Here is an 11,596-nt window from a genome sequence, read left to right on the forward strand (position 1 = left end):
TTTTTTTTTTTTTTTTTTTTTTTTTTTTTTACAGAGAAACAAAAACGCGTTTTAGATTTGCGAAGTTTTGTTGTGTCTTCTTCTCCACACCAAATCTCAGTTTCTTTCAACTTCTTCGCTCTGAAGGTTTCTTTAAGGAGTTCATATAGCTCGTTTTGGTTCATTCTTAGATCCAACAAGTCTCCTGATCTGCGTAATCGATATGGTAATATTAATTTCATTTTTTTATTTGATTAAATCCAGTTTTAATTTGGGGGAAATGAGTTAATTTGGATCATCTAAATTTCTGGATCATGGCTTTGTTCTGTCTTTGAGATTTGACTTCAGACTACGACTTTGGTTTGACGATTTGGTCTTAAATCTTGTCTGAATCTTCGTTTCATAAGCTATATATTGTTTATATTTACCAGGAATAGTATTTTTGATTTTTCGCCATTTCTTCTGATTGGGTTATTATTATAGTCTAATATAGTGGCAATGTATATGTAGTTGTGATTGCCGTAAACGAAGCTTGTGAGAGCTCAAGAAGCTATTTTCTTTAGTTCTTCGTCTTTAAGCTGAGTGAGATAAGTACTCTGTGGAAGTAAACCGTGAAATGAATTTGACACACCCTTTTGTTTTTCTACAGGTTGCTAATTTCAATCCTTCAGTTGGGTCGTTTGTGTGGGTGGAGGATCCTGATGAAGCATGGATTGATGGTGAAGTTGTTGAAGTTAATGGTGATGATATCAAAGTTCTATGCACCTCAGGGAAACATGTATGTGTGCTTCCTTCTCATGGAAAATTTAGGAATCACAATTGTGAAAGCATTTTTTGATTTTCCTATTTTTGGAAAATTCAGGTTGTTACGAAAATCTCTAATGCTTATCCTAAAGATGTGGAAGCGCCAGCATCTGGAGTGGACGACATGACAAGACTTGCTTATTTGCATGAACCTGGAGTTTTACAGAATTTGCATTCAAGATATGATATAAATGAGATTTATGTGAGTTAATCCCTCCTATTGGTTTAGAGTATATATATCCACTCTATTTATATGTGGCCTAAAACTTTCATTTACTTCCAGACTTATACAGGAAGCATACTGATTGCTGTTAATCCATTTAGAAGACTTCCCCATTTATATAGTAGCCATATGATGGCTCAATATAAAGGAGCTGCCTTAGGGGAGCTTAGTCCACATCCATTTGCCGTTGCAGATGCTGCATATAGGTTTTTTATTTATGCGCACTGGCAAAACGCTTTGTTTTTTTTGTTGTTGTTGTTGATGATCCTTATATGTAAAATTGCCTGTTTTCTCGCTCGGGTATAATGCAGACAGATGATCAATGACGGAGTAAGTCAATCTATTCTGGTTAGTGGAGAAAGTGGTGCTGGTAAAACTGAAAGCACAAAGTTGCTTATGAGATATCTTGCTTACATGGGAGGTAGAGCTGCTTCTGAGGGAAGAAGTGTTGAACAGAAAGTCTTGGAGGTGAAAAAAAGCATCATCTATACTTTCATTTAGTGAACACATAACTAAAACTTTAGACTTCAGATGATGGTCAAAATATTCATTTCGGCTGAGTTTACATTTCATGAGCATCTGTAGAGTGAAGAAATAACTGAAACTTCAAAAAAACAAATGCTAGTAGTCATCCTCATTAACGAAAACTGAATAGTCTATATGCTCACTTCCTTATGCAAATGATGTTGTACTTTTCTTTTCTTGCTTTGACCTGTTTCTAATAAGCTTCCTAATTCTGTCTTTTATTCAGTCGAATCCTGTTTTAGAAGCATTTGGAAACGCAAAGACTGTCAGGAACAATAATTCCAGGTAACATAGTTTCCTCATATCTCTATAGCATTCTTTCATCTTCAAGATTAGTTGAGAGTTTCCCTGCCACTTTATGTGTGTTTTAAATGATTATTTGTGTACTTTATAGTCGTTTTGGTAAGTTCGTGGAGATTCAGTTTGACGAAAAGGGAAGGATATCAGGAGCTGCCATAAGAACGTATTTGTTGGAAAGATCACGTGTTTGTCAGGTCTCTGATCCTGAAAGAAACTATCACTGTTTCTACATGATTTGTGCTGCTCCAGAAGAAGTAAGTTTTGTAATTTACTTCGGAGTATGTAACACTGGATAACTTGCTGAGACATGTCGAGTATCTGAGCCTTGTTTGGCATATGAACGCATATCTTGTTTTCTGAAATGATGTATTTCTACTATCAGGATGTGAAGAAATTCAAGCTGGATAAACCAAAGACATACCACTATCTCAATCAGTCTAAATGTCTAGAGTTGGATAGTATAAATGATGCGGAGGAATATCATGCCACAAGACGGGCTATGGATGTCGTCGGGATCAGTACCGAGGAGCAGGTACTCATCACAGAACTCCATCAGTTAGATTTTAGCCAAAGCTGCTATATTTATCTATGTAAACAGATTCTATACTTTACTGATATCTTGTTTCAGGATGCGATTTTCAGCGTCGTGGCGGCTATTCTCCATCTCGGGAATGTTGAATTTGCTAAGGGAACAGAAATTGATTCATCGATTCCCAAAGATGAGAAATCCTTGTTTCATCTGAGAACTGCAGCCGAGCTTCTCAGGTAATATCCTCAACTAATAGAGTGAAAAATATTGGTTTTCTTTAATTTTTGGACTGAAGTAGGTTTCCTTATTTATATCGTCTTCCTTTCCAGCTGTGATGAAAAGGCACTTGAGGATTCTCTGTGCAAGCGTATCATGGTAACTCGTGATGAAACTATCACTAAAACTCTTGATCCCGAAGCTGCTACTCTTAGTAGAGATGCTCTGGCTAAAGTCATGTACTCAAGATTGTTTGACTGGTGGGTTTCTCGATTCTACCCTGATGAAGATATTCAATAGCTGCTTCTCCGCCTCGAAGGTGCTTTGCCATCATTTTTATATACTAATCTTTCATGGTCTTTGCAGGCTTGTTGACAAGATAAATAGCTCAATTGGTCAAGATCCTGACTCAAAGTATTTGATTGGTGTTCTCGATATTTATGGATTCGAGAGTTTCAAGACAAACAGGTGCTTAAGTGGTATGCTTGTTTTTTTCATAATTGGTTAGATGGGTTGCTTTAATAAAGTGGATTGAACTCTGATACTTCACCATAATATATGGGTCTGATCAGTTTGATAGCCAAGCTAGTGCTTGTTTCTAACATGGACGATTCAGATTTTCTTACAGCCTATCATATTGTGAGCTTGTAAGATTATCCGACTAAAGTTTGTTTTGTATGGAGAGTACTGGTAGATATGTAGACATATGAATATCAATGTAGAATGCAACTGATGAAACAGTTTTGATAAAGAATTATCCATGACTGTTTCTTGTTCTTTTTTGGCCTAATACTTACAATCTCAAGTTTCATTACAGTTTTGAGCAATTTTGCATTAATTTGACCAATGAAAAACTTCAACAGCATTTTAATCAGGTTTGATTAGAAGAACCTTTTTCACTTTTCGATTATTTGTCTTTTCTAAATTCTGTAGTTCCCATTGTTCTGAGGTGTGTTACTTCTAACCGTGCAGCATGTCTTTAAAATGGAACAAGAGGAATATAAGAAGGAGGAGATCAACTGGAGCTATATAGAGTTCGTAGACAATCAAGATATTTTAGATCTTATAGAAAAGGTCTCTGTTTAATGATACCTTTCTATACATTTTACACAGTTTTTTGGAGCTATTAGCTTATTCAGAATAGTCTTACGATACTCTTAAAGCGACCAAGCCATTGCTATTGCCATTTTTCTTGCCCACAGTAAACAATTGTGATCTCCTTTTATCGTATGCTCATTCTTGGTGTTTGTTTCCTTTTTTTGTGTTCTTCAGAAACCTGGAGGTATTATTGCTCTGCTAGATGAAGCTTGGTGAGTATGAAACCCAAGCTATTGATTCTGAACTCTTTCTTTTATTCTACAATCTAAGATTTATGCCCGTTAATTACTGTGCTTTCAGTTTGCTTGCTCAAATTTGGTTTTCTTTCTGAGCAATATAGCTGAAGTGAGACTTTTGCCGTGCAGCATGTTTCCAAGGTCAACTCATGAAACTTTTGCACAGAAGCTATACCAGACATTTAAAAACCACAAGCGCTTTACCAAGCCAAAATTAGCTCGTAGCGACTTCACCATTTGCCATTATGCTGGTGATGTGAGCAGCCGTTGCTTTCATTGGTTCACATAATTGTGAAAAATGTTCCAAGAAATTTCAGTAATTGTTCCATAGTTATGTGGTCTAACAACCATTGGGGTATTGTTCCAGGTCACTTATCAGACAGAACTTTTCCTGGACAAGAACAAAGATTACGTAATTGCCGAGCATCAAGCATTGTTAAATTCTTCTAGTTGTTCCTTTGTAGCAAGTTTGTTCCCACCAGCGTCTGATGATTCCAAACAATCAAAATTCTCATCTATAGGTACCCGTTTCAAGGTGAGCCTGACCTTTGGTTTCCAATTTTTTCTAACATAGTTTATTAAATAATTTGGTCACTTAATTCCATTGTGTGCTTCTTTTCAGCAACAATTGGTATCATTGCTCGAGATTCTCAATACCACAGAGCCACACTATATTCGTTGTATAAAACCAAATAACCTTCTGAAGCCTGGCATCTTTGAGAACGAAAACATTTTACAGCAATTACGTTGTGGGGTGCGAATGACATTCTCTTTCGATTTTGTAGTTCAGTTTCTTTTGAAAAATTCTATTTCTGAAAGAAGGATATTGTTTGTGTTCATAACTTTAGGGAGTGATGGAGGCAATCAGAATTAGTTGTGCTGGCTATCCTACTAGGAAACATTTTGACGAATTCTTGGCCAGATTTGGTATTCTTGCTCCAGAAGTGTTGGTAAAGAAGTAAGATGTTCCCTCTTAGGATTTCCATTTGGTGATTGATACAGTCCGTTGACATGTCTTTAACTGATTCCTTATATAGCAGCTCTGATGACCCTGCTGCATGCAAGAAGCTTCTGGACAAAGTGGAACTCGAAGGGTACCAGGTAATTGCCTCATCAAGGTTTTTTCATTGTATAAGCTACATAGATTGGAGCACTGACATTTTACTTTTGTAGATTGGCAAGACAAAAGTTTTTCTTAGGGCTGGACAAATGGCAGACTTGGATACCCGAAGGACTGAGGTCTTGGGAAGATCAGCAAGCATTATTCAGAGAAAAGTTCGGTCATATCTTGCTAAAAAGAGTTTCATCGTTCTGCGTAATTCTGCTAAACAAATTCAGTCAGTTTGCAGAGGTATTTCAATGTTCTGCCGAACATGTCTATCAGTCTTCGTCATTTTTCTTTAATTTAAATTCTTGAGTAACTTGTGTCAAACCTATGTGTCTCTCTTTTTGTCAGGTTATCTCGCTAGAAGTGTATATGAAGGCATGCGCAGGGAAGCAGCTGCTTTAAAAATCCATAGAGACTTGCGTAGGTTTCTGGCTAGGAAGGCTTACACAGAGCTATTTTCTGCTGCTGTTTCGGTTCAAGCTGGTATGCGTGGTATGGTTGCCCGTAAAGAACTATGTTTCAGAAGGCAGACCAAAGCTGCAATAATTATTCAGGTACAACTAAATCAACATTGCAGACGTGTGGTTCTATCAGAAGGTCAACTCGTTCAGAGAACACTAATGTTCATAATGAGATTGGTTTTTCATAACAACAACGAAAACAGTTCTTCTCTCTGTCATATTCTGATCTTGGTAATGTTTAATGTTATTATAGACTTGGTGTCGTGGATACTTGGCTCGACTACATTACAGAAAACTAAAGAAAGCAGCTATCACGACCCAATGTGCATGGAGATCAAAGATTGCTCGTGGAGAACTTCGAAAGCTTAAGATGGTGAGATGTGGTTTCTTTCTGGTGTTGTTCCATGGTCTTTTGTCTTAAAGGCTTACTTGTGTAGATATCGCTTTGCATGAAATTAACGGAGCTTATTTAAAAAATTTGAATTTTACACATAGGCTGCTCGAGAAACTGGAGCACTTCAAGAAGCCAAGAACAAGCTAGAGAAGCAAGTTGAAGACCTGACCTGGAGATTGCAATTAGAGAAACGAATAAGGGTGAGATTGCTGTTTGAGGAACCACATTTTGTTTTTGGCAAATCTGACCCTAATTTCTTTGGGCTTCTTGCATATTATATGAAGTTCGTTGAGATTTTTTTTCATCCTCTTTCAACGTTGCAGACTGACCTGGAAGAGGCCAAAAAACAAGAAAATGCAAAAGCGCAGTCTTCTTTGGAGGAATTGCAACTTAAGTGCAAAGAAACTGAGGCATTGCTTATTAAAGAACGTGAAGCTGCCAAGAAAGTTGCCGAGATTGCCCCAATTATTAAGGAGATTCCTGTGGTTGATCAGGAACTAATGGACAAGATCACAAATGAAAATGAAAAGCTGAAGGTTAGTGAAACTTTTTGATGTTATAGCGTACTTACTGGAGAAGTGCCAACATATGCAATATTTGAGAACACTAATTACACAGATCTCTCCAAATGACAAACTCTGCTGAAAATTTCGTCTTATACAGGGTATGGTGAGTTCACTGGAAATGAAAATCGATGAGACAGAGAAAAAACTTCAAGAGACCACCAAGATTAGCCAGGATAGACTAAAGCAAGCATTGGAGGCTGAATCTAAACTTGTGAAGTTGACAAGTGCAATGCAGAGGTATCCTTTGTAATATGTCTTGGGGGTGATTCCTTACTTGTCTTGTTCGAATTATGTCTGATGTCATCTGCAGGCTTGAAGAGAAAATATTAGACATGGAAGCTGAGAAGAAAATTATGCATCAGCAAACAATCTTAAGCACTCCTGTGAGGACAAACCTAGGACATCCTCCAGCTGTACCTATTAAGGTAGAAAGTTTCTCTGCAACTCTCAAATGTATTCGTTGAGCTGCCTTCTAACCAGCCATTAGATGTTAACTTTGTCTTCATTCTGTTTGTAGAATCTGGAAAATGGCCACCAAACAAACTTGGAAACCGAGTTCAATGTATAGTTCCTCCAACCAGCTATCTCGGTCACTTGTTTCTCATCATGTTTTTTTTTTCAATAGTTTATTGATCTGTGAAGTCTATTTTCTAGGAAGCCGAGTTTACAACACCAGTTGATGGCAAGCCTGTTAAATCTGCTGCAGAACGTCAAATTGTATGTTGTCCAATTACTTCATAGTTATATCTTCACAAAGCTGTTAGTAACCAATTCTGCTAACTTGATTTGTATTTTCACTGCAGATGAATGTTGATGCTCTCATTGACTGTGTAAAAGACAACATCGGTTTCAGTAATGGAAAACCTGTGGCTGCATTTACGATATACAAGTGTCTACTTCACTGGAAGTGTTTCGAATCTGAGAAGACTAATGTGTTTGATCGTCTGATTCAGATGATTGGTTCTGCAATCGAGGTAATTGAGAATGCATTTCTTCACATTGTTTCAGTGTAGGATTTACACACATGATGGGATATTGGCTGTCCAAGATCTAAATTTCTTTGAAATGTCTTAAGAAATTTGTGTGTAGTGGCTTTGTCATTTGCTTATCTGAAATATAGATTATACAAGATCATGATCAAGATTACTTAAACTTGGAAGTTTCACCGTTCTGCTGATATTTTCAGAATGAGGATGACAATAGTCACTTGGCGTATTGGTTGACAACCACATCGGCACTACTATTTTTGCTTCAAAAAAGTCTTAAAACCGGGGGCAGCGGAGGAACACAAAGCAAGAAGCCACCAGCTTCAACTTCTTTGTTTGGAAGGATGGCCATGGTTTGTATTACAATTTTTCTTGAGTTAATATGACTTTTCGGTTTAACTTTTGCTTACGATATCACTCTTAACGATCTTCTCACCCTGTCTTGTTCACCAGAGCTTCCGCTCGTCACCCGCTTCAGGCAACCTTGCTGCAGCAGCTGAAGCTGCTGCTCTTGCAGTGGTCCGACCAGTGGAGGCCAAGTACCCTGCTCTGCTTTTCAAGCAACAGCTTGCAGCCTATGTTGAGAAAATGTTTGGGATGGTTAGGGATAACTTGAAGAAAGAGTTATCAATTTTACTTTCTCTATGCATTCAGGTTTGTTGCTGGATTCTTTGTATCATAATGATGTGATGTTTTTTTGTCTTTTCCCCTTTGATGATAGATTTGTTTTTCTAAATGAAAACTTCAGGCACCGAGATCTTCTAAAGGAGGGATGCTAAGATCTGGTAGGTCCTTTGGAAAAGATTCTCCTGCAGTTCACTGGCAAAGCATTATCGATGGTCTCAATTCGCTTCTTGTCACATTGAAAGAAAATCATGTAAGGAAAATTATAGTGTTTCATTGGAATTGTACTGTGTATTCTCACTTCAATACATGGATTCTCATATTTTACATGATATGTTCAGGTTCCTTTAGTACTCATCCAGAAGATATACTCTCAAACTTTCTCTTTCATCAACGTACAACTTTTCAACAGGCAAGTTTAATTCTGGTTGACATACAAAACTATGCACTTTGTGTCTTCACTTACATGGCTTTTTCTGGTAAAAAACTATGCACTTTGTGTCTTCACTGACATGATTTTTTCTGGTATCTTACAGCCTCCTTCTACGTAAAGAGTGCTGTACATTTAGCAATGGTGAATTTGTTAAGTCCGGGCTTGCCGAGCTAGAGCTATGGTGTTGTCAAGCCAAAGAAGTAGAATTTCTGAGTCATGATTTCTTACTAAAATACTTCAATTTTTCTCATAACGTCCTATTAACATCTTATCCTTCTTTTCTGTGACTTTTCAGTATGCTGGGCCGTCTTGGGAAGAACTAAAACATATCAGACAAGCCGTTGGGTTCTTGGTATGCTATACTTCCTACATTCTTGTTATTGATCCATTTTTAGTTAAGACTAGTTAGGGACAGTTTTCGATTGAACTCATGTTGGTCATATGAAAATAATCATTCCTTTATACTACAGTAACATTACTTTATTCTTCTTTTTTTTTTTGCCTGCAGGTTATCCACCAGAAATACAGAATCTCATACGATGAAATAGCAAACGATCTTTGCCCGGTAAGGCTCTGGTTTCAAGTTTCTACAAACACACTTGATGGTCATTCACTCATTCTATTTGCCTTAACATTCTCTTCTTTTTTTTTCTTTCATTTTTACAGGTCCTTAGTGTCCAGCAGCTTTACCGTATTTGCACCTTATACTGGGATGATAGCTATAACACCCGAAGCGTCTCACAAGAAGTACCTAAAACTTTTCTTTGACTTCCAACATGAAATTAAAATTATCAATTTTCTTGTTCAGTTTGGAACCTTTGTAGAGATGCTGAACAAAATTCAAAATATATCTCAGGTTATATCGAGTATGCGTGCACTCATGACAGAGGAATCCAATGATGCAGATAGTGATTCATTCTTGTTGGATGATGATTCCAGGTAAGACTATGTCTTTTGATATGCAAAGAAAGCATACACTTTTAACAAGTTTTAAGGTTTAGGATTTAAATTGATCCAAGATACTTTACAACTAACTTTTTTTTGGTAACTATTAATTTTGCAGCATTCCTTTCTCAATCGATGATATATCAAGTTCGATGGAAGAGAAGGACTTTGTAGGAATTAAACCAGCAGAAGAACTTCTTGAGAATCCAGCATTTGTATTCTTGCACTAAGTTCTTGAAAGTTGAGAAGCTCAGATTCTGAAAAAGCTCTTCCTCTCTGATATTTTTTAGAGTGAAGTGGAAGAGGGGAGGGCATTCCTGAACCAAAAGGAAAAGAAGATGGGAAAAGGTGTAAATTCCTCTTTGTTATAGATGTTTTCTGTAATTCTCAACTATTCATTCATTTATTATTTTTGACCTCAAATTTTTCGGTTTTTTTTTTATAAAGGTTTTTAGAGTGACCACATATTATATGTTGAAAAGTTGAAGATTCCTTTGTTTGTTGTACAAAGTTTTAAGAACAGTACATGCTCCATTAAGTGGTTTTTTTTTGGAACATAACGCTTCATTTATTTTTTCTTCTCAATTTCTTTTTGGTATAGTTTTTAGTTGGAATGAATAAGCATCAGAAACACTGGAGCAATAGATGGTTCAAACCGTTAAAAGACAAATTAAACGTCATTTTTGGTATGGGTTGTTGCCAACTTTCAACTTTCAAAGAGTGACTCGCAAGTGTAAATATATGAGTTTGACATATTAACATGTTTTTTTTTTGACATATTAACATGTTATGGGAGAACAAAAAGACTCTCGAGAGCTCAAGTAAGATTTAGGCTACGCAACTGGCCAAGGAGTCTAGAAATCGGGGGAGGCGATGGAAACGGAAGAGAAAATCTAGTTTTGAGCTTGGTCAAGAATATGATTTGTGGTCAGATTTGTGAGCTTAGAAGCTCAATAAATTCTTTCTTGCTCAGAACTGAAAATTTCAAGAAGCGGATGCGATAAAGCGAGGGATGGTCCCAATTGAAGGTTTTTTGTAAAGGACGAACCGAAGAGAGGCGGGACCTCCAACGAAAGGTCGAAGCATCCTTAATATTTTTCAATGACGATTTTGTTTTGTTTTGTTTTGGCTAGTATCTTTCAAAACACATGATATTTTTCTAATGGCTGCCATGCTCAGAGGTACAAGGTGCAGCATCCATCATGCTATTTCAACATCTCATATCCTTTCAAAACATTAATACATATATAGTATTATTCAGAATTAATCCAATTTGAATATGATTTATTGTTGTGAGGACACCTTACAGGACCAAATTACAACTGTAGTCTTTTCACCTTATTGGATTGTTATTCCAATGTGTGGCTTCAAAGCTGTCACCGTTCATAATATTGTTCTCTAGTTTGCGTCGTTCTTTTGACCCAATTCCAATTTAACAAAAAAAAAAAAAAAAAAAATTGGTGAATTCATCGACATGCAAACAAAAATGGTCTATCATTTTTTTTTTAAAATGTAACAATCCAAAATTTGGATAATAGAATATTGACTGATTTTTGTATAATATTTCATCGTTTATATGAAAATGAATATTAGTCATTCTCGAATTCAAAGATATCACCATCCATCCTTTCTTTGAACTACCTCTCACACAACAATGTTTGGTCCAAACAATATTTATGGCTAATTGGCTATAAAGGAACAAAATCAGGATGGGATTCTGTGGTCAATTGTGAATAGTTAAGGTTATTTAGGATCACGATCCAAACGAAAATTAAAATCCAATTTTTTTTGGTTTTTTTTTTTTTGGTCAAACTCAACAAGTATCGATTTAAACAGAGGGACGAGCCTATAGAACAGATCCTGTTCAAGTAAGGTCGTAGTTTTCATTCAATAATATTTTATGGTATAAAGTAATTAAAAGAACGAAACATACATTTTAACTCTGTCGCCTCGTTACTATTACATCCACTTATGAAGACCTAACCAAATTCAGTCGACTACTTGTGTGAAACAAAACACGACAACCTAAAGAGATGATGGCTAAATCAAACAAACCCCATCGACCAAATCCAAATCCGTGAACGCCAATGATTCATAGTGAACTCTTCCGATCCGCTAGTCGATTTCAAAAACATGATGAATATAAAATAATAATGACACATAAAAGAA

The 11,596-nt window shown here is 36.5% G+C and overlaps 1 protein-coding gene across 1 annotated transcript; it reads left to right on the plus strand.

The window, feature by feature from the left end:
* On the plus strand, positions 17–9,987 carry LOC104760563 (myosin-6). Its single transcript, XM_010483505.2, is given in 40 exon segments — positions 17–205; positions 629–757; positions 842–985; positions 1,067–1,212; positions 1,318–1,474; positions 1,758–1,816; positions 1,926–2,085; positions 2,214–2,363; positions 2,460–2,596; positions 2,690–2,836; positions 2,943–3,044; positions 3,394–3,451; positions 3,549–3,650; positions 3,849–3,886; positions 4,040–4,166; positions 4,278–4,445; positions 4,533–4,664; positions 4,759–4,868; positions 4,951–5,011; positions 5,084–5,261; positions 5,367–5,572; positions 5,733–5,852; positions 5,975–6,073; positions 6,197–6,409; positions 6,537–6,676; positions 6,750–6,864; positions 6,957–7,001; positions 7,094–7,156; positions 7,243–7,413; positions 7,626–7,778; positions 7,879–8,079; positions 8,174–8,302; positions 8,391–8,461; positions 8,586–8,682; positions 8,778–8,834; positions 8,991–9,047; positions 9,149–9,229; positions 9,339–9,421; positions 9,546–9,630; positions 9,632–9,987. Coding segments are annotated over 40 exon segments (4,551 nt in total). The 5' UTR covers positions 17–202; the 3' UTR covers positions 9,689–9,987.

The sequence above is a fragment of the Camelina sativa genome, chromosome 18 (genome assembly GCF_000633955.1).
Source record: "Camelina sativa cultivar DH55 chromosome 18, Cs, whole genome shotgun sequence".
NCBI classification, from domain to species: domain Eukaryota; kingdom Viridiplantae; phylum Streptophyta; class Magnoliopsida; order Brassicales; family Brassicaceae; genus Camelina; species Camelina sativa.